General features: G+C 40.0%; 3 protein-coding genes across 3 annotated transcripts; all 3 read right to left on the bottom strand.

Annotated features, from left to right (window-relative positions):
• Positions 1 to 1,744: 1,744 nt before the first annotated feature.
• On the bottom strand, positions 1,745 to 7,682 carry LOC703038 (olfactory receptor 11H4-like). The gene is made up of 2 exons (XM_001091345.4): positions 7,676 to 7,682; positions 1,745 to 2,682 (listed from the first exon to the last, which is right to left on the bottom strand). Exons 1-2 carry the CDS (start codon positions 7,680 to 7,682, stop codon positions 1,745 to 1,747), a joined length of 945 nt encoding a protein of 314 aa, XP_001091345.4.
• A 5,970-nt stretch (positions 7,683 to 13,652) lies between these two features.
• Positions 13,653 to 14,678, bottom strand: LOC702914 (olfactory receptor 11G2). Its single transcript, XM_015143153.3, has one exon. It carries the CDS (start codon positions 14,586 to 14,588, stop codon positions 13,653 to 13,655), a length of 936 nt encoding a protein of 311 aa, XP_014998639.3. The 5' UTR covers positions 14,589 to 14,678.
• A 10,822-nt stretch (positions 14,679 to 25,500) lies between these two features.
• On the bottom strand, positions 25,501 to 26,268 carry LOC700872 (large ribosomal subunit protein eL20-like). The gene is made up of 2 exons (XM_077940478.1): positions 26,212 to 26,268; positions 25,501 to 26,071 (listed from the first exon to the last, which is right to left on the bottom strand). The coding sequence occupies exons 1-2, from the start codon at positions 26,226 to 26,228 to the stop codon at positions 25,558 to 25,560; spliced, it is 531 nt and encodes a 176-aa protein (XP_077796604.1). The 5' UTR covers positions 26,229 to 26,268; the 3' UTR covers positions 25,501 to 25,557.
• Between the last annotated feature and the right edge of the window lie 711 nt (positions 26,269 to 26,979).

Below are 26,979 nucleotides of genomic sequence, written 5' to 3'. Positions count from 1 at the left end.
GTTATGGATATGATAGCTGATTCAATTTTTCTGCATTATATTCATAAATCATAATATCGCTTTGTTCCCCATACATATACACAACTCTAATTTGTCAATTTATAATTTTTAAAAAAGTTATTACTATAGTTTACAAGGTCCCACAGAATTTGGAACGCTGTTCACTCCCTGACTTCATCTCTAATACTCTTCCCCTTAAATTTTTTCTTTTTTTTTTTTGAGATGGAGTCCCTCTCTGTCGTCCAGGCTGGAGTGTGGTGGTGCTATCTCGGCTCACTGCAAACTCTACCTCCTGGGTTCACACCATTCGCCTCAGCCGCCTGAGTAGCTGGGATTACAGGCTCATGCCACTACACCCAGCTAATTTTTGTATCTTTAGTAGGGACGAGGTTGCACCATATTGGCCAGGCTGGTCTCGAATTCCTGACCTCATGATCTAGCCTCCTCGGCCTCCCAAAGTGCTGGGATTGCAGGCGTGAGCCGCTGTTCCCCACCTTAAATTCTTTACTCCAGTCAAACCAACCTCCTTGCTGCTACTTGGATACAATCCTGCCTCCAGATCTTAAAGATAATTTGCTTCCCTCTCTTTGGAATGCTCTTCTCTCACTGTCTACATGGCTCATTCCCTCATCTACTTCAAGCATTTGCTTAAATGTTGCCTTCTCAGTGTAGCCTCCCTGATCATCCTGTTTAACAATGGCAGCTCTTTTCTTTCTTCCACATTTCCTGCCCTCTTTGCCCTTTTTGCATAGCACTTATTACTCTCTGATATGCTATATATTTTACTTATTTTTTTATCGTCTGTCTCTCCCTTACGAGAGTGTAAATGCCAGTTGGATAGTGGTTTTGATTCTTTTGGTCATAGTATATATCTAGTGCCTGGAACATAAGAGGTATTCAATTAATATTTGTTGAGTGAAAGAATGACCACTATTTTACTATTTTTTTTTTTTTTTTTTGAGACGGAGTCTCGCTCTGTCCCCCAGGCTGGAGTGCAGTGGCCAGATCTCAGCTCACTGCAAGCTCCGCCTCCCCAGTTTACGCCATTCTCCTGCCTCAGCCTCCCAAGTAGCTGGGACTACGGGCGCCCGCCACCTCGCCCGGCTAGTTTTTTGTATTTTTTAGTAGAGATAGGGTTTCACCGTGTTAGCCAGGATGGTCTCGATCTCCTGACCTCGTGATCCACCCGTCTCGGCCTCCCAATATTTTACTATTTTATGTGATGCTAAAACATATGCTGCTTACATAAGCATTAAACTTTCAGTCTGTCCCTTGCCTGTAAGACTCTCAACCATCAAGAGCCAAGGGGGCAAGAAAATTGTTCTGTTACTAAATCCTTTAGTTCTGTATTCATTAGGCATTTAAATTTGATTCTTTATTCACTTTAAAAATATTGCACAGTCTTAGGAAATACCTTAAGTATAACTGCTCTTCTGTCTTCCACCCCATCTCCAATAATCAAAACTATACAGTATGAAATAGGACATATAAAATACCCTCAAATATCATCTATTGGAGTCACCCATGTTGAAAATATGATTGTTTCATTTGGAATGTACTATGATTCAAGTATGATTTAGCTCTGCCAGGTTAGTTAAGAAACAAAACAATGAGAGACCTCACTGAGAAAATATCTTCTTTAAAGTGTGTATTGGAGAAGTAGAATCAGAAAATCAGGTCTTTCTTAGTTAATGTTTTATGTCTGAACAATGGTTTGCTTGGTCTCAGGTAGATGACCTTGTTCTCATTCTATCCTCAGGACTTTCTTCAATGCAGCCTTCATCTCCTTGTTTCGTAAGCTGTAAATCAGGGGGTTTAAGAAGGGGGTCACCACAGAATAGAACAAAGTTATAATCTTCTGAATTGCAGCTGGGTTATCAGTTGTGGGGCTCACATACATTGCCAATAGAGCCCCAAAGAATAAACACACTACTGTCAGATGAGATCCGCAGGTGGAAAAGGCCTTCTGCCGGCCAGCTGCTGAAGGGACTTTTAATACAGCTAACAGTAAAAGCATATAGGAGCCACAGATGTACAGAAGAGTGAGGATGATAATGAGGGAGCTCAGGATATAGAAGACGATCTCAGTGATAGGAGCTGGGGCACAGGACAGAGCCATCAATGGGTCCATGTCACACAAAAAGTGATTGATGATGTTGGGCCCACAGAAAGGCAATTGAGACAGTTGCACAGTGGAGACAGAGTAACTGAGGAATCCAAACACCCAGCAAAAAGACATCAATATGTAACAGAGTTGTGGGGTCATGATGGTTGGGTAGTGCAATGGGCGGCAGATAGCAAGGTACCGATCATATGCCATGATGCAGAGGAAGTATGCTTCTGTTGTACCAAGGGAAGTAAAAAAGTAGAATTGGAGGAAACAGCCAACAAAAGAGATGGTTTTTCTCTCTGAGAGGAAGTTGACTAGCATGTTGGGTACAGTGGAGGTAACGTACAAGATTTCAAGGAAAGCAAACTTCCCTAGGAGAATATACATTGGGGTATGAAGCCGTTTGTCCAATCTCACAGCAAAGACAATGGTCCCGTTTCCTATTATGGTAAATACATAGATCACAAAGAACAGTGAGAAGAGGAAACTTTGCATCTCCTGACAACCAGGAAAGCCAAGGAGAACAAATTCCGTCACAGTGCTTGTCTCTGAATTGTTTATGAATTCCAGGGCTGTAGAGACGACAGAAAACACCGTTTATACAAATAGTTTTGTTTTCTGAAAAACTCGTAGGGAATCTATGCTAGCTATATATGTTGGCTATTTGGCAATTAGTTTGCAACAACCCATCCACTGACTCCTAACTTTTATTCAGAAGCTACAAATCAACAATGCTAATGATCCCAAATTTCTTTCTTTTTTTTTTTTTGAGATGGAGTTTCGCTCTTGCTGCCCATGCTGGAGTGCAATGGCATGATCTCAGCTCACCACAACCTCTGCCTCCTGGGTTCAAGCGATTCTCCTGCCTCAGCCTCCCGAGTAGGTGGGATTACAAGCATGCACCACCATGCCCGACTACTTTTGTATTTTTAGTAGAGATGCGGTTTCTCCATGTTGGTCAAGCTTGTCTCGAACTCCTGACCTCAGGTGATCCACCCACCTCGGCCTCCCAAAGTGCTGGGACTACAGGAGTGAGCCATTGTGCCTGGCCCCAAGTTTCTTTAAAATTAGGCTTATAACAATAGAATATACATTATTTGGATATTTTTCATCAGTGGGTGATTTTTGAGAAATCTCCCTTCCCTTTGAAATTGTGAAAGCTCAGAAACATTATCCTCTATGAAAGCCAGCAAAGTGGCCATTTGTATTTCTTTTTCCCACCCATAGTTAATTATTTCTAATAGAACAGCTGTTAGTTTGACTTAATTTTTAAACCAAGAATTAGGAGTAAAATAACTGCTTTTTCTGACATCTTTCCCAAGGTGGAAAATACTTGACATACTTCTCAGATACTTGAGAGCTGTAAGTGACCATTATTCACTCTGTATTAGTGAATTTTAAGTCTAAGCATAGAATCCAAGAGAAAATATCATGGCAATATTTTTCTGGAGAGTAGAGAATTAATAGTTACCTGAGATTGTTCCTTGAGTTTACTTCACACTTTTAAACTTCCCTGTAAATAGAATTTCTACTACTGTAAACAAATGCAGTGTTTTGAATCATTTAAACATAAATCTCTCATTAAAATAAACAATTTGTTACAATATATTGTTCTGCTACAAGAATTCATTCTTGTACTTGTTATAGATTGTAGGTTTCAACATCTCAACTGTAATCTCTACTGTCCACCTACAAGAAACTCAGAATCTAGATAAGTTTGGAAGGTCAGTGATCAAAAGTCAAACAGAATGAATAGGTAAAGAAAGTGTGGCATATACACACAATGGAATACTCTTCAGATTTTAAAAAAGAAGGGTATCCTGTCATTTGTGGCAACATGGATGAACCCAGGGACATGGTACTAAGTGAAAAAAGCCAGCCTCAGGAAGACAAATACTGCATGGTTTCACTTGTATGTATATGTGGACTCCAGAAAAGTTGAATTTATAGCAGCAGAGAGTAAAATGGCGGTTACAGGGACTGGGAGGTTGGGGAGATGTTGGTCAAAGGATACAAAACTTCAGTTAGATAGAAGAAATAAGTTCAAGAGCTCTATTGTATAACATGGATAACTATAGTTAATAATTATTTTTTTCTTGAAAAAATGCTAAGAGAGTAGATTTTAAATGTTCTCACCACAAAAAAGTGGTAAATATATGAGAAAATGCATATGTTCATTAGCTGGAGGTAGCCATTATACAATGTATATATATTTCAAAACAACATGTTACACATAATAAATATATACAATTTTTATTTGTTAATTTAAAAAGTCAAACATAAATAAACATAGCTCTAAATGTTGCTAATGGCAAATTCTTGCTGAAGACAAATGATATTTTCTTTCATTTGGTGATGAAAGAAAATATATATGTAAAAAATATTCAATAAGCCTTCTCCAAATGTGAGGATATTTATTAACGTTAAGTTTTTCAATGCATTTCAAATGATCTAAAATGCTTATGTCTTGTTGTTTAAATTTATTAATGCTACACTGTTCAAAATTTACCAAAATACTGTAATTGTTTTTTATAATTATAAACATAAAAGATATAGAAAAAGATAAAAAAAATTCTACCTCCCAGAGAAAACAAATTTTAACTCTTTGGAGGAGTGTGCTTTTCTTTATAATTAAAATGGAATTTTTCAAAATTAACTGTTTTATAATTTGTTTTTAAACTTAATATATTTGTCTTTTTTCCGTGTCAAAAATAGAGCTCTGAATCATCAACTCAATGGCTTCATTGTTCTTCTTGTCTATAGATTCAATCAACCCTCTAATGATAGATTTAGATTGTTATCAATGTTTTCTATTATAATCACCACTGTGATGAATACTCTTGGACATATATCTCAGTATCGTTTGACCCATAAAGCCTGAGCTTATCAAGATTTAACAAATTAATAATTACACTTGTCAATATCGGATGTCTTAGATTTTGATGATGATTTTAGATATCCTTTTGATACCTATCGTATGTTAAAGTCAGCAAGACAAAACTCTGTAACATATAAGATAAATTTCCTGTTTAATATTTACATAGCATGTTATATATTTTTCTACTACAGCGTGCACCATAACGACCAAATCATATGGTTTCATGTTACCCTACAGACTGAAAATGTCTATAATTCACAAACGATGTTTAATTTATCTTTCATTTCTCAGATAACTCAGCTTCTGGTACACAGTAGGCACTTGTTGAATAAATTAATGGTTGGGTGACTTTCAGACTTGCCAAGCCTGTCACCGAAAAAGCTAATCTGAGTTTATGAACGTCGCCATCACTGAGTCCTCAGTCCGTACATCTCTGGGCAGTCTTGTGTAACATGTCAGTTTGGTCACATTTAGCAAAATCACATTTAAACCTTGTGATCCACTAATTCTACCTTGCCTCGTGACCCTGTCATTTGTGAGCATCCACTCTAAATATTGGTCTCTCTAGTCATTTATATTTTCAAACGTGTCATCACCATTTTGCTCAGTATTATCTTTATTCCATTTTTTTTTCTTTGTAAGGGCTCCCACTTTGTACTTGCTTCTTGGCGAATGGCTCCACTCTTCATTCACCAATCCAGTTAGCATTTGCTAAAGCCAGAAACTTGAGAAACACTGAAGGAACCTTTTAATTCCATCACCTCCCATATGCGGTCAATCTCCAAATCCTGTTGATTTTCCTTCTCAAAGTATATATATATATATATATATCTCCACACACCCACACACATATTTTTTTTGAGACAGAGTCTCACTCCCTCACCCAGGCTGTAGTGCGGTGGCGCAGTCTTGGTTTACTGCAAACTCTGTCTCCTGGGTTCAAGCAATTCTTCTGCCTCAGCCTTCTGAGTAGCTGGAATTACAGGAATGTACCACTACGCCTGGCTAGTTCTGTATTTTTAGTAGAGATGAGGTTTTGCCATGTTGGCCAGGCTGGTCTCAAACCCCTGACCTCAAGTGATCCACCCACCTCCGCCTCCCAAAGTGCTGAGATTACAGGCATGAACCACCACCCCGGCCAATTTTCCTTCTCAAAGTTTTTCAACACTGTCTCGTGCACATGGTAGATCACTGTAAATGCTGGATGTTACCACATAAAGTTGGATAGTCCAGTGGTGGGATGCGGCAGCTACACATGTGAACTAGAAAGAAAAATGGGCTGCTCCTTAAGAAGAATTGGGAGCATAGTTTTAGGAGGCAAGCACATAGTTTGGTGAGGAAGGAAGAGAATACTCACTGTAGCAGTCTATGTGGTGACATACCACAGTTGGATTAGGTTCACAACTGACTGACTCACTCCAGTAATACTTAAAGTAATCCTGTTATATAAGTGACTTAAAAGAAAATAAATGATAAAGTCAGATTGACTTGGGTTCAAATACTGTACAGCATACTATGTGCCTGTAGGCAAGTTACCTTCTGTTTTGCTGAGCTTTTGGGAAAACATAGTTGAAGTACAGTTTCCTAGTACATGTTGTAGTGCCTAGTGCAGTTCCTGGAATATATTAGGACCTGCAGCACTCATAGCTGTTAGTGTTCATAATACTACTACCAATAAATATAATTACAAAGTAACTAGAATAATTTTTTAGCAGAATCATTTAAAAACCTAAATGAAAAACAATAAATTAATTTTAAATTTTTATTTATTTATTTTTGAGACAGGGCCTTACTCTCTCACCCATGCTGGAGTGCAGTGGTGGGATCATAGTTCATTGCAGCCTTGACCTCCCAAGCTCAAGCGATCCTACCGCCTTAAGCTTCTGAGTAGCTGGGACGGTAGACGTACGCCACCATGCCAGGTTAATTGTTAAATGTTTTGTAGAGACATGTTCTCATCATGTATCTAGCCTACGGAACATGATAAGAACCTTTCTCTACAAACCCTTGGCCCCTCGAAGTACTGGGATTATAGGCGTGAGCCACTGTGCCCATCCAATGAATTTAAGTGAACCTAAATGACTAGATTAAAAAGTCACTCAATTCCCATATATCTCATAGTGAAGCTATGGACAGTTCCTTTTAGTTGCTCAGATTTATTTTTTCGACCTTCTTGTATATTCTGGCACAATATTCTGGTATATTCTGGTTGGTCTGACATAAAGAAAGAAGATATAAAAGCACAGTAGTGTTAATAATTCAAAATGCAGAAGATAAAGTATTAAAGGAAGGACATCACATTTCCTGGGATGTGCATAAAAGTAATGGGAATAAGTTATATTTAATCAGGGGCATTGTAGAAAGTGAATTATTGAGCATGACTTCTAATACCAAATTATGTAATTTATCAAATTTCCAAATAATGAGGCATTCCTTTGCAAAGAATTAGGCAAGAACATTGAAGGAAGTGTTCAGCTGAGGAAGAGCTGGGTAGCTGGGCACAGGTGTCAACAGTTCATTATAACACTATACTGGAGATGCTGTGCATGAAATCACATGTCTAGAAACTCATAAAATTTTGCAAAAATATGCTCATATTATAAAGGCATTTCACTGGAGCTAGCATCTATGTGTAGATGTCTTAGAAAAAGTCAAGTGAATCCTAGACAGGGAAAGAAGTTACTTACCCTTCATGATAGAGCTATGTGCGGACAGTCCTAGGAATACAAACCGAGCCTGTGCCTTCTCATTGATACCTCTGTTTGCCTTATGTGGATTCAAAACCTGGAGCCTGATCCAAAGAATCCTAGGATATATAAAGATAACTGTTGAAACTCCCTTTTCTCCTTTCCTGAAGCGCTCAAAAGAAACGTTTATAGGTAATTCTGTTGGGCAATAGTTATAGCCAGAGGAAAGAAGCACACTCCTCCTATGTTTAGCCCTTGAGCTGTGGGCCTTGATTGACAGGGTGGTTATTTTCATCAAGGACCTCAGTCACCTCCAGGCACCCAGACCTTCCAATTATCTCGTCCAGCAGAGAAAGGTCAACAGGTGAGTTTTGTATATGAATTACTTTTGTGGTAGAGTAGTGCCACAAAAGCAGCGGTATATGAACCTCATGAAGAGATTTCAGAAAGAGGGTGCAGGTGAATGAAGAAGTAAGTGTCACTGCGATTCAGGGGTGCAATTAAAGTTTTATCTTGGAGATTATGTGATGATTTCAGTCTTCCCTTGGGCTGGTTTATGACTCCCTCAGGAGTCCTTGGCATAGCATCCTTTCTTCCATCATAGTTTTCATGTAGTTTAGGGCAAATTGGACCCCAGAGCAAAGGCAAGAAGAATGTTTTGAAAGGCGATGATGAGATGTCTGTGTGGAATTCAAAATAACTTCTTTTTGTTCTTAGGAAAAGTTATAAAAACCTCATTTCTAGAAAATCAGTTGTAATGTCCTCACTTTATTTCTAATTTGTGTTGAGTCTTCTTTTTTTCTTATTCTAGCTAAAGTCTTGCCCACTTCGTTTATCTTTTTGAATAGCAAACTTTTGATTTTGTTCATTTTCTCTACTGCTTTATATTTTCTACTTCATTTATCCCTGCTGTAATCTTCATTATTTCCTACTATTTGCTAGCTTTGCATTTAGTTTGCTCTTCTTTTTCTAGTTTCTTATGGTATAAAGTTAGGTTTTTGAGTGGAGATTTTTCTTCTTTTATAATGTAATCCTTTATAGCTATAAACTTCTCTCTTAGCACTGCTTTCTTTTCATCTTGTAAATTTTGGTATGTTGTGTTTTCATTTTTATTTGTCTCAAGATACTTTATAATTTCCCTTGTGACTTCCTCTCTGACTCATGGCTTGGTTTAGAGTGTGTTGTTGAACATCTACATATTTGTGAAGATTTTAGTTTTCTTTTTGCTGTTGATTTACAGTTTTATTCCATTGTGATTTGAGAAAGATAGGTATGATTTTAATCTTTCAAAATCATTAAGGCTGTTTTGTGACTTAACGTATGGTCTAGGCTGGAGGATTAAAATATTTTGAGTTGTGTCCATTCATAAAATGAAATAAAGGAAAGAGGATGGCAGAGTCTTTAATAGAAAACCTACAGCCTGGGCGACATAGAGAGACCCAATTTCTTAAAAAAAAAAAAAATTAGCCAGGCATGGTGGCATGTGCCTGTGGTCCCAGCTACTTGAGAGGCTAAGGTGAAAGGATTGCTTGAGCCCAAGAGGTTAAGGCTGCAATTAGCTGTGATCATACCACTGTACTCTAGCATGGGTGACAGGGTGAGACACTGTTTAAAAAAAACACTCCCAAACCCCAAACAACAACAGCAAAAAGAAAGCCTAACACCTTTGAACCAAAAAAAAAAAAAAAAAAAAGAATAGATTGCAGCCAGTGTAATGGGGAAACTGAAGAAAACGGCATGTATAAAATCAAACAAGAGCTAACCCATGGCCACAAACTTCCAGGGATGACTGATTCCCTTCTGAGTGGCATCGGGTCTAGCTCTGGTTCATCCTTACCTGAGGATGAAGACCACTAGGGCACCAGCTTTGTGTGACTTTCCCCCTCTCCAGCACCAGGTTCCTGTTTCCATCTCCTTAGCTAGGCATTGTCCTGAAGCATAAGGATTTGAACTACAGTCAAGTACTCTCTGAGCATGAATGGCCTTAGTGCTCACCTCTCAGGCTTTCATAAAAAAAAAAGACTTAGCTATTTTCTATTCTGTCTTCAGATTGGCAATGTTTTTAAGTTTTTTTTTAAATTTAGTATTTTTATTTGATCACAGCAAGATGGTAGATCAAAGCAATGCAACATTCCATTACTAAAATCTATATTTACTTAACATTTTAAATAATATCTCTCTTTGGTATTCAATTTATTTTATTACTATTATTATTGTTATTTTTTGAGATGAAGTTTCACTCTTGTCGCCCAGGCTGGAGCGCAATGGCACGCTCTCGGCTCACTGGAACATCCACCTCCTGGGTTCAAGCGATTCTCCTGCCTCAGCCTCCCAAGTAGCTGGGATTACAGGCATATACCGCCATGCCCGGCTACTTTTTTTTGTATTTTTAGTAGAGACGGGGTTTCACCATGTTGGCCAGGGTAGGCACAAACTCCTGATCTTGGGTGATCCACCAATTCGGCCTCCCAAAGTGCTGGGATTATAGGCATGAGCCACCACGCCCAGCCTATGTTATATTTTATAGTCATACTTGCTTTGTCTCTGGGACCTTAGCAGTAACCACTAGCGTGGTTGATTATATGATAGTGTAAGATAATTTCTAGAAGCACTTCTATTCTGTAACCTGAGGTGCACTTGCAAAGAGACAATGCCTATGCTGTGCTTACAGCCTCTTTCACACAAGTTCCATACTTACACACGTGCAGCTTCCCGTGAGCTTCCACGGTAATTAGGCCGTCCCCTCTCAGTGAACTTTTGCTACTTAACAAAAAGAAAACCTTCCAATTTTCTCTATCACAAGACTGTGAATCCTATGAGGGAAGAAAATGTGTCTTATATACCTTTGTCTCAAATTTATTTTCTGGCTCAATGTTTGGTACATTGTAGGTGCTGAACAAGGGCAATAAAAATCAATAATTGAAAAATAAGGGAGATGATGTCTAAATATAAAACTGTGATAAACTCGTTAAAGTTTTATAACAGTATATTTGTACAAGCCCTAAGATAAGGAAGATGTTCTCAGGTTTTTTCTAAAGTACAAAACTGTCCGAGTGAGATGATGTTAAGGGGCTCTGAAGACACCGCTTCAACATTTCTGTCAATAAACAGGCTCCTAAGGAACCTTAGCATTGTGGGAAAAAATGATTTTCCAAATCTAATGATCAGAAAGTTCCCCTAGAAAATTGTTCTTTGTTGGCAGGGCGCAGTGGCTCAGGCCTGTAATCCCAGCACTTTGGGAAGCCGAGGTGGGTGGATCACCTGAGGTCAGAAGTTCGAGACCAACCTGGCCAACGTGGTGAAACCCCGTCTCTACTAAAAATACCAAAAATTAGCTGGGCATAGTGGCGGGTGCCTGTAATCCCAGCTACTCAGGAGGCTGAGACAGGAGGCTCGTTTGAACACGGGAGGCGGAGGTTGCAGTGAGCCGAGATGGTGCCATTGCACTCCAGCCTGGGCAACAAGAGCGAAACTCTGTCTCAAAAACAAAAAAAGAATTGTTCTTTGTTTAACTAAAGAACTTACTCATATAACCAAACACCACCTGTTCCCCAATAACCTATGGAAATAAAAAAATTTGACAAAATATGTTTTATTATTTATTTTTGCAATAAATAATACAGGCACATGATAAAGAATTTGAAAGCACAAAAGGAGTTATGAAAAAAAAGTCTCCTTTACTCTCTTGCTCCTTAGACACCAAATTCTTCCCGCCTGAAACAACCGTTGTTATCAGTTTCTTGGAGCTCTTTCAGGAAATATACACATTTCCCTGGAAGGCAACTACAATATGCTCTGCTACTCACTTTGCTTTTTTCATTTAACAGTATGTCTTGGACATGTATATCATTGCATATGGAACTGCTTCATAGTTTATAAATTGAAGACATAATATTCCATGGTATAACTCACCATAGCTCATTTTACTAGTCTTCTATTAATGGGAACTGATGTTTTTCTCAATATTTTGCTATTACAACAATGCTGCAGTAAACATTTCCCACGTGTGTAAAAATATCTGTAGGCTAAACATCTTAAAAGTTGGGTTGCTGTTTTAATGGGTATGTGCCTTCTAAATTTTGATAGAGGTTGCCTTGTCACCCTATATAGTGTTTGTAAAACTTATATGCCCACCAGCTAAGTGTGAGAGAACCCATTTCACAATCCTCAGACTTAAAATGTCTTATCAAACTTCTTGATCTTTGTCAATTTAATAGATAAAGTGTGAGATATATTTATAGGCTTATTCTACTTTTACCTTTTTATGAATTAGTTAGTGCCCTTTCCATGTTTAAGAATCTTTTTCTGGATGTTATTCATTTATATCGTTTTGCTCATTTTCTTACTGGGATACTGTTCTGTTCTCTTACTATTTTACAGAGTTTCATTTATATTAAGGAAATAAACTTATTGTGATATGACTGGCAAATAAGGGAGAAGTCCTAAAGGGAAATTCAGGGTTACTTTTCAAAGAAAAGGGAACTTGGGCTAGTTAAAAGGGTGGTGAATAGGAACTTTTCTTTTTTTTTGAATTGTTAAAGTCATTATCCTCAGCAAATTGCTCCCTGATTCCCAATTCCTATTTATTTAACCTGAAAAACAGGTATTTGGGTTAGTGAAGACACTTCAATCACAGCATGAACTTTCACTCCAGGCCTAGGGGAAAGTTCAAGGAGAACTAGCCCAAGCTTCTAATACAAATTCTGGGTAACTATTTTCCTGACCTACAATTGCTGGATGCCTTCCATTAAAAGAAGGCCTAAATCTGTGGTCCCGGTTTTATCATTTATTTTACCATAGGTAACCTTTCCCCTGCTTCTTGCAGGTGAAGAGTCCTCAGGGATTGTTTGCTGGTTGCAATGAAAAGAAAAGCAGGTGTGCATCCCAGATTTGTGTTTATGCCAGCCTCTATATCCACCTGTCCCTCTGATTTGCGGGCTTTTGAACACACATGCTACATGATCATCCTCTGAAAGTGAAGGAAGAAGTGAGAATGTATGGAATCTAGATAGAGTAGAAAAAACTTTCTGATCATGACTGAAAAACTTGTACTAAACCCCAAGTAATTTCTATCAAAAGTAAAATCTGAACAAAATACATAAAACAACCATTTGAAGGCATTCGGAGCAATTGGCATAGGCAAGCCTTCATGGGCTACAGTCCAAGATGAAGGGAAGAAAAGGGAGGTGAGTTTCACATTCGCCACGTGTTTTTCCCTGAGGATATTTGACCATTTACTGGGCTGGGAGAGTATGAAGAAAGGAGGAATAAAGCCTGAGGAGAAAGCAGTAGTTTCACTGAACTGAGAAGGTAGAGAATTTGGTGTTTTCAGTTGCCAAAGCTGCTAGTGTTTGCGAAACAATTCCTGGAGAGGGGAGGACCACAGAAGCTAGGCTAAAAATATGATGCAATTCCCCTTCAAGGCATTTTTGGATTTCTAAGCTGTGTGTACATGGCGAGACCTCAAAATAGCTAGCAGAAACTAAAGCTGAGCGTCTAGAGAGCAAAGCAGAAGTTTCAGGAGTCATGGGGTTCAAGAAGCATTGAAATAGGAGGCTAGGATCAGCTGAAGTGAAGGGGCCTTCTAAACAGTCCAGATTTGCCCCGAGGTCTCAGAAAGGCTAAAACAAGCACAGACCATTTTAAGAACACATACAAGTAGCGCTTGAATAGAATCAATGTGATCTGCCTCTCCTCCATCTACTTGCTAGAACAACACTTAACCTTCATTAATGCACATATTGTCTTTATAGTTTTTTTAAAAAAATGCCCACCAGTCAATTAAAAAACACTGAGGCATGCTACACAACTGGGCAAATAATCATGGTCTGAAAGGAGAAATAACAGAAACATGCTCACAGGTGTTTTAGCTTTGGCCAATAGTAAGATGAAAAATTAACTGTATAAGACCAGTTTTTTTTAGTCCCCCCAAATTAAAGACAAGATTAATTACGCAAGGATCTTTTTGATTAACATTTTATGTTCCCCATAATTTCTTCAGAGATTTTTTCATATCTTTGTTCCTAAGACTATATATCACAGGGTTAACGAGTGGGGTAACAACAGAATAAAACAGAGTCACAATCTTCTGCTTTCCAGCTTCATTCTTAGATGGTGGGCTCCCATACATGACTATCACTGAGCCGTAGAACATTGAAACCACAGTCAGGTGAGACCCACAGGTGGAGAAAGCCTTTCTTCTCCCAGCTGCTGAAGGGACTGTCAACACAGCTCTCAGGACCAGAGCATAGGACCCCATGATGAACAGAAAGAGCACAAAGACAGGCAGAGGACATAAGGCAGAAAAGATAAGTTCTATCACAGGGTCTTTTTTGCAAGTGAGTGTTAGAAGAGGAGCTGGGTCACATAGGAAGTGGTCAATAATCCTAGGTCCACAGAAGGACATTTGGGAGATGATGACAATAGGAATCAAGAACCAGATGAAACCAAGTACCCAACAATTGATCACAAGATTGGTGCAGAGACGTCTGGTCATAATGGTTGGATAGTGTAGAGGCCGGCAGATGGCAAGGTATCGATCAAATGCCATAACTGCCAGGAAAAAGCATTCTGTAGAACCCAAGGAGAAGAACAAGTAGAACTGGAGGAAGCACCCAGAGAAGGAGATGACCTTGGTGTCAGAGAGGAAGTTGGCCAGCATGTTGGGGACTGTGGAGGTGACATACCAGATCTCCAGGAAGGAGAAGTTGGCGAGCAGGATGTACATGGGGATGTGGAGTCTCTGATCCCAGTGCACAGCACAGATGATGGAACCATTGCCCATGAGGGTCAGGAAGTATACAACAGTGAAGAGCACAAAGAGGAGGATCTGTCCCTCCCTGGGGCAAGGGAAGCCCAGGAGGATGAAGCCAGTGAAGGTGCTGGAATTGCTGGGGATGTTGAAGATTTTCATGTGTCTGTGAATTGTAAAAGCAACAGCAATTACTGGATGACAGTGCAAACATAGATGGGGAATCAGGTTTATATTTAAATCATTTTGGGAAAGAAATGCATATTATGAGCTATTGAAATAAAAAAAAAGAATGCAGATATGTCAATAGTCACTTTTTTTCTTTTAAACCGACATATTGATCTGGATTGATTCTTTGCTCGCATTCACATTTTTACCATAGGCTCAAGAAAACTTTTGACCAATATTGATAAGCTGTCATATACATTTTATCAGGTGTAAAGCCTTTGTAGTTTTCACATTTACAACAATCCCCTTCAAGAGCCTTTGTATAAATATATAACAGAATACGTATTTATGTATATTCTTACAGAAATGGAATTTCATTTTCAGAAGGTGAAATCATTGCAGCTTTTTGTGGCAGAGACTGAGTGAAACTGTAGCCAGGCAATATGGGCCTATAAAACTGAATTACTTCTTTTATATAACTTTTGACACTGGTCTTAGTCTAAACTAAATGGCTAACTTATTAACGTTATAATATTAGTCACTTGTTTCATGAGTAACACAGTCAAATCAGTCAGAGGAAATTAGCTGTTGTTAGTTTCTTTTTTGTTAGGACAGCAGTCCTAGCCATCCTCAATAGACAAGGCTGAAAGAATTATTAACTGGCCATGCTGAAACATGTCTGTGCTTGCCTTGAAGAATATACAAATTTGCCTAGACTATAAAGATATAATTAATTCTATTCCAATAATACAAATTATGGATATAATTGATAACATGGAATTCTAAATAACAGTTCATTTGTAGCTGATATTAGACTAAAGCTTTGGTCCATCTCCCAGTAACCACTTAGGATCATCTCAAGGGAGAGTGGCTTTTGAAGGCTGAATATCTGCATGATGCCTTTAATTTGTTTTAAATGAATTAGAATATCTTTGTTAAACATTAATGTACTCAGGTCTTGGAAATAGTTAGAGCCCTTTCTAAATAAGTGCATAAATGAGCATACTAAAGAAAGTCTGTGTCCCTCTTTCTATGTTAGATCCACATTTTACTTTTTGAAGTTGGCACAGGGACCCAGGAAGTTTTCAGGTAGCAGAATCTGCTGCCCCCAAATATGCCACTTTGGCATGAGATTATTTTCAGCTGAGGGTAATTGAGAATACAAGAAACTTCTCTGTCTATTATTTGCATAGAGGCAGGACATAACTTTGTAAGGGTGGCCTTCCTCCCCTCGCTACCAGGAAGGACAAGGTAAAGTTACCAGAGACAACTCTAAACGCTTTCAGTCTGGAGATGGCACCAGAGGAATCTATATAACAATTTTACCAACTTTAGCCTGTATCTTTCATTAGTTTGCCCATAATATTTATTTTCCCCAGTTTCCCACCCTAGAAATGCAGAGTTCTATTTCTTTGTCTTGTCACTTCCCTAAAACATTATTATTCTTTAGTTGAGATGCTATGTAAGCCTAACGTCTAATCACACCTTTGAGTTACTCATCTCCCAGCGCTCCAGTGTGTATTTAAGATGCATATGCTCATAAACTTATGTTTGTTTTTCTCTTGTTGATTTGTGTTTTGTCAGTCTTACTTAAAAGGCCCCAGCTGAAGAACCTAGAAGGACAGGAGAAAAAATTTTTTTCCTCCCCTGCAGAGTCTACTAATTTCTTACTAGAATATTTAAGTTCTGTAAAACTTACAAGACCAAAACCAAAAGATGTCGGCAGCAAGTTGATATCCTTCTCAATCATAGATGTGGGTACTTAGAGGTTTATGTTGGAAGAATACAATTTCATTGTTGGTGGTATGAACTGAGGGAGTAATTTTAACACAATCCATAATGATTGCTTGATTTGTTTATTTATTTTTTGAGAGGAAGTCTTGCGCTGTTACCCAGTCTAGATTGCAGTGGCATGATCTTGGCTCAACCTTTCACTCCAGGGTTCAAGTGCCTCAGCCTCCTTAGTAGCTGGGATTACAGGGGCACACCACCATGTCTGGCTAATTTTTGTGTTTTTAGTAGAGACAGGCTTCATGCCATGTTGGCCAGGCTGGTCTCGAACTCCCGACCTCAAGTGATCTGCCCCACCTTGGCTTCCCAAAGGGTTGGGATTACACACGTGAGCCACCACGCTTGGCCCCATAAGGTTTTAAAACACCTTGTAGGTCATTTGTAACTCAGGATTCCCTAATTCCCATGACATGGAGGATGCTTGGAGACAAAAGAGTCTCCACAGGTTCTGCCAGACTCTGTTTTAATATATATAATCGAAATAAGAATTTAATGTATTTGGCTCTTGGTGGGAGTAGGGTGGAATAGGTTCTGGTAACTGCACCATAAACATTCATTTTCTGTAAGTTCTTTTCTTCTCTGCTTCTCTGCTTTTAAAGTCATTTGTTTAGGGGCCCAATAAACTTCTAAGACTGCATATTTATCTTTTATAAAGAGAATTGAAAGCAGATAGTGGACAGGTTGAATGATTTTCTAAAATAAAGTCACTCTGCACCACTTTCACCCATGATCAAGGACATTAAGCATTTAGTCATTTCTATGCCACACCTTTGCCTTTGTAGGGTGTTTTAAAAGTTATTAGCTTCACTTGAGCCATCCATGGCTAATGAATAAAACTAATGAATTACTAATGAATCAAAACACACAAAAAAGAATTCTGCTGTGATGTGTGAAGGTCCTTTATGTTTTCTAAAAAAGATTAAATGTATATGACTAGTACTAATTCAGAGGAATATAATTTTATTATGATCAATTAAGAATAACACTTACTAATAATGCTTAGGTATTTTTGACCAGGATATTTTGCTAGTGTTCCTGAAATTTTATTTTAGGACCAAGCATCTGCTCAACAGTCTAATAATTTGACTTCTTGGATTAAATGTTTAATCACTTTTTTTTTTCTGACGGAATTTATTTCAGTGTAGTATCTCCTTTTCCTCACATCTTGTTCACAAATAATTCCTCACATCTCGTTCAGAAATAATTCCTTTTAGTTTTGTCTCAAAAATAAGTGTCATGTCTGCTCACTTCTCCCCATCTCCACTGCCAACATCCTAGTTCAAGCCATCATCTTTTCCCCTGGACCACGTGATGCTGTTCTAACTGGCTTCCTGTTTCCACTCTTGCTCGTCTGCCACTTGTTTTCCAGGCCACAGCCAGAGTGACTCCTTAAAAGCAGAAAATCAGACCAGTTTCTTTCCTTGCACATAGATTCAATTAGTTTCCCAATGCTCTTGGAATAAAATCAAACTTTCAAACTGTGATCTTTGATTTGACCCTTCTTAACATTTCCAACATCATCTCATGATTCTCTTACTCAAACTTTCTCATACACACCAACGCACACTCTGTTGTTCAAAGGGGGCGCAAATATGCTCCACTAACACAAGCACTGCAAATATAAAATAAGGATTCACTGGAGTAAACACTAGCAAGCAGAGGGTAACAGAGTGTACATCATTCCCTGGGCTTTCCTGGTCCCACTGAGGGGTGTACATATTTGGACTACACACACACTAGCCAACATTTCCGTACCAAGGGATTCTATCTCTGTGATACTTATACCAGGGTTGGCAAACATTTTCTTAAATAGTTTAGTCTTGTGGGCTGTATAGCTTCTGTCAAAACTGCTCAGCTCTGCTGTTGTACTGCAAATGCAACCATAGATAGTACGTAAGTGAATGTATGTGCCTATGTTGCAATAAAACTATTATGTCCACTGAAATGTGAATTTCATATAATTTTCATGTGTCACAAAATCTTACCTTCCATCAATTTTAAAACTTATATTAAAAATGTAAAATCAATTGTTAACTTGCTGGCCCTACAAAAATAGGCAGCAGGCCAGATTTGCACACTGGCTATAGTTGGCTAACTCCTACTGTACACATTTATAGGGAAAACAGAGCAAGGAACATCCATTTGACTGTGGAACAATGGAAGCTCCTTGGTGAGGCAAATGCCTTTGTTAGAAACAGAGGGGAGACTGTAATCCCAGTGTTTTGGGAGGCTGAGGTGGGCGGATCACTTGAGCTCAGCAGTTCAAGACCAGTCTGACCAACATGGTTAAACCTCTGTCTCTACTAAAAAGACACAAATCATCCAGGTTTGGTGGCACACACCTGTAATCCCAGTTACTTGGGAGGCTGAGGGACAAGAATTGCTTGAACCCAGGAAACAGAGGCAGCAGTGAAATGAGATTGCACCACTGCACTCTAGCCTTGTCAATGAAGGGAGAGTCTGCCTCAAAAAGAAACTCCAAAACAAAAAAACAGAACAACAAGAAACAAAACAAAAAATAAACAGAGGGGACTTCTAAAGGTCAACAGCTGGAATCGGTCTGTTCTGCTGAGCTAACTCCGACCTCTGGGCCAACTTTCAGCTAAATTATATTTCCAAAACCATTGGAATTTGCCTCTCTGACTTGTCTCCTTTCTATACACAGGTATGCACACACTTAACATGTACACCCTTCCTCCTCAATACTTCAGCAATATAATACTGGCCTTCTTTCAGTTTCTACAAACAGCTGGGTACTTTCAGGACTCAGGTTTTTTGCTCTTGTCCTCCAAGTTCACTCTTTATTGCCAGTGCCCCGCACAGTCTGTGGAAGATAGTAGGTATTTCTCAAATATTTGTTACAAATGATTGTCTATATATAGAGAATATAGATAGATGACACATTGATAGATATTTACCAATTACTTCATTGAACTGCAAAATGAAGGAGAGATGAAATTTGAGGAAATGAAATATATAAGAAAGGCTTCAGATTACCCTGGGCTACTAGAGTGTTGTCCTAGACTTGAGAGGAATTCCAGTCAAAGGAAGCCACGGGAAATTGAATGTTCTGGGCGACAGAACATGTCCCATCCCAGAGAGTTTCCTCCTGACTGCTAAAGATAATTACGGTCCCACAGCTTTGGATGTAGAGTTAGGACAGAGCTAGAGGGAAATTCTAACTTCAATATTGCAACAAAGTTGCAGAAGAGTTCTAGTGGTCTTTTAACTTCTATAAACTTCACTTTCTTTATATGAAATGGGAGTTGGATTATATGATTTTGATTCCTTTTCATTATGAAATACTTCTATTCCAAGTATCCCACAAATATACATGATATCAAGACTTATGGATCTAGAGGTGATTTATTTCTCAGATGAAAATGCCAGTTGGGGGCTGGGCGTGGTAGCTGACACCTGTAATCCCCGCTATTTGGGAGGCCAAGGCGGGCAGATCACGTAAGGCTGGGAGTTTGCGACCAACCTGGTCAACATGTTGAAACCTCATCTCTACTAACTACAAAAATTAGCCGGGTGGGGTCGTGTATGCCAGTAATCCCAGCTACTTGGGAGGCTGAAGCAGGAGAATCACTTGAACCTGGGAGGCAGAGGTTGTGGTGAGCCGAGATCATGCCACTGCACTCCAGCTTGGGATCTCAAAAAATAAATAAATAAATAAATAAATAAATAAAATAAAATGCCAGTTGGGTAGTTTGACATTTATACATGAAGCCAAAAGTTCCAGGCAAGCTCCCCCTCAGGGCAATGTTTCAACTTTGAGAGTCTAACAAAGCTGTCCTAGAAAACAAGAAGGGTGTGAAAATGATTCTCTCTGTGCCATCACCATTTGATGCTTGACCTAACTAGATTAGCAGTGTGTGACAGCAAAAAGATATTTCTAACAAGAGTGTAATGTTACTCACCTTTTATTACCTAGCTCCTCTGCACAGAGAGCAGCAGTGGTGTTCACCTAGCACAAGGCTAAGCTGGAGCTGTCCAAAGTGGCAGGCGGATTCCACTGAGTTGGTTACAGAAGCAAGTGTGAATACAGGTACAGTGGTGTTAAAGCTGTGCTTATGTATATGGGACGCTTGGATTGAGTCAGTTAACTTTCCAAACAAGAAAACAACAGCTTCACCCTCATTATGTGTCAGAAATGTTGGGTTAGACACACTTTAAGTTAGCCAGCTCCTGTACTATAATGCATAATATGAGAGAAAGGCATTTCTCTGATGTTTTCCTTTTTTCCCAAGGCTAGCTCAAAAAGGCATTGTGGATCGGAAGCATTATTGTTCTGATCTCAACAGCACATCCATCTGCTTCACTTGGTTTGGACTGGAGATTGTCACACCTATTTAATTTCTGCAAAGCGCTTGAAAATTAGAACAACTTTCCCTTTTAGGAGAAGTGGTAGGCAGCTAAGGCATAATAGAAAACCAGTAGATTTGGAGTAAGGAGCCTAGGGCTTGAATTACAACTCATGCTTTGCCAATCCTGGAAACTTTGTCCATTGCATCATCTCCTTTCATGGACAAGAGGGGATCGCAAACCTGAAGTTTCTCTGAGAGTGTCTGATTGTCCTGGAGAGGAGAGATGGTCCTTCTATGATAACCGTTAAGGAATGAAGGAGCGGAAATAGGGAGACAATCTCTTGGTGTTTGCTGGAGGATGGAGGCATTATGAACAAGCCCTCAGGGAGTGAGCCCTGTTCCTGTGCTCAATGAGGATCAATTTATTAGCTAGAGGAACAGTGTCAGGAGACTGTTCTGTGTTGGTTCTTTCCTTCCTCTGGGGCCTCTCTTCTCTGGAGATCCTTGGTGCCTTCTGCTTTGTTTTCCAGTAGAGAAGAAAATATTTTTTCCAGCCTCCGAATTGTCAGGGATGGTATGAGATGTCATCAGTCTTCGAGCTCACTCAGAGCAACTACCAGGTATCCAAGGGAAAGTCTACCAGACTAAAATAGAGCATCGTGACTGTGATGCAGAAAACTGTTCGCTGGGCCTCCAGTGAGTGGTGTCAGTTATGGGTTTTGGGGACAGAGTTACCTCTGATTTTTTGAGGAAAAAGAGATTTGTGATGAGATCTCAGGTATAGAGGGCAGTGTAGTGACAGCAGGAATCAATCTCCTCTCAGGACCACCATGATTTTCTTATAGACCTTTTCCTTTCTTGCTTGGGGTTGGCGCCTGTGACTCTCAAGCAGTTGCTTCTCAGGGCACACTTGCCAGGCCCAAGAGAGGCCAGAGCAGGACACTAGCTCTTCTCCAGCAGTTGCATCTGAAGTTGGGCTCTAAGCCTTTCTCATCCCTGATACAGGGGCAGGTCTTTCAATACAACTCATTTTCTTTTTCTTTCTTTCTTTCTTTTTTTTTTTGAGATGGAGTCTTGCTCTCTTGCCCAGGCTGGAGTGCAGTGGCGCCATCTCGGCTCACGGCAACCTCCACCTCCTGGGTTCACGCCATTCTCCTGCCTGTACAACTCATTTCCTGTCCCTCTATCTCCAACTGTGGAAAAAGTTGTATCTCAAAGACTGAGTTAATTTTACTTCATTCTTTAAGCAGCTTTTTTTTTTTCTATGTTGACAGCATTAGATCTAAAATTGGCAAATAAAACCCCCTATGATTTAGCTCTAACATATTATTATTTTTAATAATTTTAACTTTTATTTTAGATTCAGGAAGTATATGTGCAGGTTTGTTACATGCTTATATTGTGTGATGCTGAGGTTTGGGATGTAATTGATCCTGTAACTCAGGTAGTAGGTACCTAGTAGTACCTACTAAGCATAGTACTTAGTAGGTAGTTTTTTAGCCCTTCCTCCCTTCCCTCCTCCTCTGGTAGTTTCCAGTGTCTATTGTTGCCATCTTTATGTCCATGTGTACCCTGTGTTTAGATCCCACTTGTAGGTGAGAATATGTGATATTTGGTTTTCTGTTCCTGTGTTAATCTGCTTAGGATAATGATCTTCAGCTGCATCCATGTTGCTGAACAGGACATGATTTCATTGTTTCTCATGGTTGCATATTATTCCATGGTGTATATGTACCACATTTTCTTTGTACAACCCGGTGCTAATGGACGCCTAGGATGATTCCATGTCTTTGCTATTGTGAATAGTTCTGTGATGAACATATGAGTGCATGTGTCTTTTAGTAGAATGATTTATTTTCCTTTGGATATATATCCAATAATGGGACTGTTGGGTAGAATGGTAGTTCTAAGTTTTTTGAGAAATCTCCAAGCTCCTGTCCATAGGGTCTGAACTAATTTACATTTCCACAAACAGTGTATAAGCATTCCCTTTTTCTCTGCAGTCTCACCAGTACCTACTGTTTTTTGACTTCTTTCCAATAGCCATTCTGACTGGCTTGAGAGGATATCTCATTGTGGTTTCGATTTGCATTTCTCTGATCATTAGTGATGTTGAGAGCATTTTTAAAACTATGTTTGCTCACGCCTGTAATCCCAGCACTTTGGGAGGCTGAGGTGGGTGGATCACAAGGTCAGGAGATCAAGACCATCCTGGCTAACATGGTGAAACCCCGTCTCTACTAAAAAAACCCAAAAACTTAGCTGGGCGTGGTGGCGGACACCTGTAGTCCCAACTACTAGGGAAGCTGAGGCAGGAGAATGGCGTGAAGCTGGGAGGCGGAGCTTGCAGTGAGCCGAGATCGCGCCACTGCACTCCAGCCTGGGCGACAGAGCGAGACTCTGTCTCAAAAACAAAAACAAATCTATGTTTGTTGGCCACTTGTATATCTTCTTCTTCTTCTTCTTTTTTTTTTTTTCTTTTGAGATGGAGTATCACTCTGTTGCCCAGGCGGGAGTGCAGTGGCATGATTTTAGCTCACTGCAACCTCTGCCTCCCAGGTTCACGTGATTCTCGTGCCCTAGCCTCCCGAGTAGTTGGGATTACAGGCATGCACTGCCACGCCTGGATAATTTTTGTAATTTTACTAGAGGCGGGGTTCCACCATGTTGGCCAGGCTGGTCTTGAACTCCTGACCTCAGATGATGCACCTACCTTGGCCTCCCAAAGTGCTGGGATTACAGGCATGAGCCACCATGCCCAGCCTATCTTCTTTTGAGAAGAGTTTGTTCATGTCTTCTGACCCCTTTCTTACAGTGTTATTTGTTTTTCTCTTGTTGAATTAAGTTCCTTATAGATTCTGGATAGGATACTTTTGTCGGATGCATAATTTGTGAATATTTTCTCTCATTCTGTATGTTGTCTGTGTACTCTGTTGATAGTTACTTTTGTGATGCAGAAGCTCCTTAGTTTAATTAGGTCCCACTTGTCAACTTTTGTTTTTGCTGCAATTCTTTTGAGGACTTAGTCATAAATTCTTTCCTAAGGTCCATGACCAGAATGGTATTTCGGAGGGTTTCTTCTAGGATTCTTATAGTTTGAGGTCTTACATTTAAATCTTTGATCTACTTTGAGTTAACTTTTGTATATGGTGAAAGATAGGGTCCAGTTTCAATCTTTTGCACATGGTTAGCTTGCTATTGCAGTATTGAATTGAATAGAGAGTCATTTCCCCGTTGAATAGGAAATCCTTTCCCCATTGCTTATTTTTGTTGACTTTATTGAAGATCAGATGGCTATAGGTGTGTGGCTTTATTTCTGGGTTATCTATTCTGTTCAGTTGGCCTATGTGTCTGTTTTCATATCAGTATCATGATGTTTCGATTAGTGTAGCTTTACAGTATAGTTTGAAGTCCATCAAAATGATGTCACCAGTTTTATTCTGTTTGCTTAGGATTGCCCTGGTTATTTGAGCTCTTTGGGGTCTATATAAACTTGGAATAGTTGTTTTAATTCTATGGAAAATGACATTGGTAATGTATTAGGAATAGCATTGAATCTGTATGTTGCTTTGGGCAGTATGGCCATTTTAGTGGAAGGATATTGATTCTTCCACTCCATGATCATGGAATGTTTTTTCCATTTGTTTATGTAAAACTGTAGCAGAGTTAACAGAAGACTTTTTTTTTTTCCAGAGGTGTAGATTCTCCAGCTGTATTTTAATATGTCTTCTCATCTAAGCACTACATTACCTTCTTTTCTGAAAGCAGGAAAGGGAATTTCCATGGGGGCTTCTAAGTCAGCTTTTTGTGGGCTTTCCTGAGAACAGAGGCAGTTGTCTTTGTAATACTGGCTGGGAGAGTAGGTGTGAAAATATGTTGGGATGGAGATGAGCAAATGTATTTGCTGTAGAATTCAAGTACTGTAAGCTGAGCCTGTCCTTTGCTCCTTGAAGATTCATTTACTGCCTGTAGAAGAACAGTGTTAGGAGACAGCTCTCTACTGGGTATTCCCTTGCTCACCCCCACTCTTGTCTGGAGACCTAGGGTAAGAAATCTGTATTGCTGGAGTTTAATTTTTCCTTCTGATAAGTTGATGTGAGTTGTGGGTTCTAAGGACAGATTACCTGTTCCCACGAGAAAGGGTAGACTGGCTGGGGGAGTAATGGATCTTAGGCAAGGGGGCTGTGGAATTTCAGCAGGCATCACTCTCTACTCAGGACGACCATGGCCTCCTTAGTGATTTCTCTCTCTTCTTTCAATTAGAGCTTCTGGATCACAAGAGTTTCACTGAAGAACCCTGTCTCTCACAGGACACTTACCAGGCCTGAAGCTGCTCTTGGTCAGGGACCGGTAGCAGGACCATTCTGTAGCAGTGTGCAGAGAAGCTGCAATTGGGGTTTGGGCTTCAAGGTTTCTTCATCCCCAACAAAAGATCATGTCTTTTAGTACGACTCATCATATGTCCTTTCCTACACCTTGAAGGATTTCTTTTTCTTTTCTTTTCTTTCTTTTTTTTTTTTTTTTTGAGACAGAGTCTCACCCTATCTCCCAGGCTGGAGTGCAGTGGTGCGATCTTGGCTTACTGCAACCTCCGACTCCTAGGTTCAAGTGATTCTTCTGCCTCGGGCTCCTGAGTAGCTGAGAGTACAGGCGTGCGCCACCATGCCTGGCTGATTTTTGTATTTTGAGTGGAGACAGCGTTTCACCATGTTGCCTTAAATTCCTGGCCTCGAGTGATCTACCCGCCTCAGTCTCCCAAAGTGCTGGGATTACAGGTGTAAGCCACCACACCCAGCCGATAAAAATTTTTTTTTTGGCATTCCTGAGTTTATTTGGGGCACACCCAGGCGAAGGCCCTGCACCTAAAAGAAGGTGTTGGGCCTCTTGGTGGTGAAGCGTGGCTTGTGCTGACGGCGCAGGACCCGTTGGGGCAGCGGGAACTTGATCTTGGAGTTGTGGAACTGCTTGACAACCGGCCGACGGCACTTGCTAGCTGCAATCTCCTCCACCTTCATGATCTGAATGGAGTGGGCCCGGGCGCGGTGCCGGGCGCCCATGTCTCGGTAGCACTGGGTGACAGCGCCCGCAGTGGTCAGGTCCAGGTATTCCCGGTACATGTTGTGGGTGCCGCTCCGGGGGTCATAGCGCAGCCAGATTCTGAAGTTCTTCACCCGCAGTGGCGACTTCTCAAACACCTGCCCGCAGTAAACAATCTCCCCTGAAGACTTCTTCATCTTCTTTAACTGAGATACGAAGTACCAGAAGCGGGACTTGGCGACGACATGATTAGGCGCAAAGATTCGCATGCGGTAGAGGGGTGGTGTGTGGCATTTGGGGGTGGGCAGGCAGCGACCCACCGCCTTGTACTCTCGTAGCCACTCCATGGGAGTCCGGGTTCTCCTATCTCTGTGCCATAGCGCCGTTTGGTTCTATCCAGTGTGTGTCACGGCGTTAAGCCTCACGCTCCCCGTTTCGGCTCATTGTCAGCAATTTTCATCTGCTTCTCACAGCCGTTTGTGCCAGAAGCCTTCATGGCGTCCTCTCCGCTCTCGCAGCCACCAGCAAAAGGAAGTGAACTCTCCAGCTGATAAATTTTTATCTTAAACATCTCACTTCCAGTTTAAGCACCTTCAGTGTTTCCCAAGGCCAGTGAAAAAAACTCAAAATCCATATCCTGCTTAGTAAGGCCCTGCAACGTAGCACTGCCCTATCTTTCAAGTCTTGCGTCTAGAAAAGACACACCAGAAGCCCTTTAGGGTAAAGGGCAAGATATCTGTAATGTGCTCTCAAAAGGTATATATGTAGAGAAAGAGCCACGGAAGGGCAGAAAGGAAAAAATAAAACAATTGTGGTAAAATTTTAACAGTTTGGGATGTGGATAAAGGGAATATGGAAGTTCTTGCAACTTTTCTGCAAAAAATTATTTCAAAATAAAAAATTACAAAAAATTATTAGATTACCCGTACTTATCAAGAATGCTTGTTTTTTGGTTCTCCAGGTCATGTTTGAAAGAACATTCTCTCTTTAAACATTTGCAAAGAAAATTCAGTTTTCCTTATGATTTAACTGGGTCCTAGTGAAGATGTCAAGAAGGAAAAATGCAAAATGTGTGCAAAAGCTGTATGGAATGATTTTAGTTGTAGTGACCTGTAAGTAGGTAGAGAGAATTCTGCTTTCTGCCGAAGATATTTTATGCCTGGCTAAGCATACAGTTTCCAGAAATCGGTCATCAGTTAGTTAACATTTACTATGTATATACCAGTTTTCTGGGTTGAGAATGAATA

This window comes from Macaca mulatta, chromosome 7 (genome assembly GCF_049350105.2).
Source record: "Macaca mulatta isolate MMU2019108-1 chromosome 7, T2T-MMU8v2.0, whole genome shotgun sequence".
Classification (NCBI taxonomy): Eukaryota; Metazoa; Chordata; class Mammalia; order Primates; family Cercopithecidae; genus Macaca; species Macaca mulatta.
The sequence above is the reverse complement of the archived record's forward strand: the minus strand, read 5'-3'. Positions and strand labels throughout refer to the sequence as shown.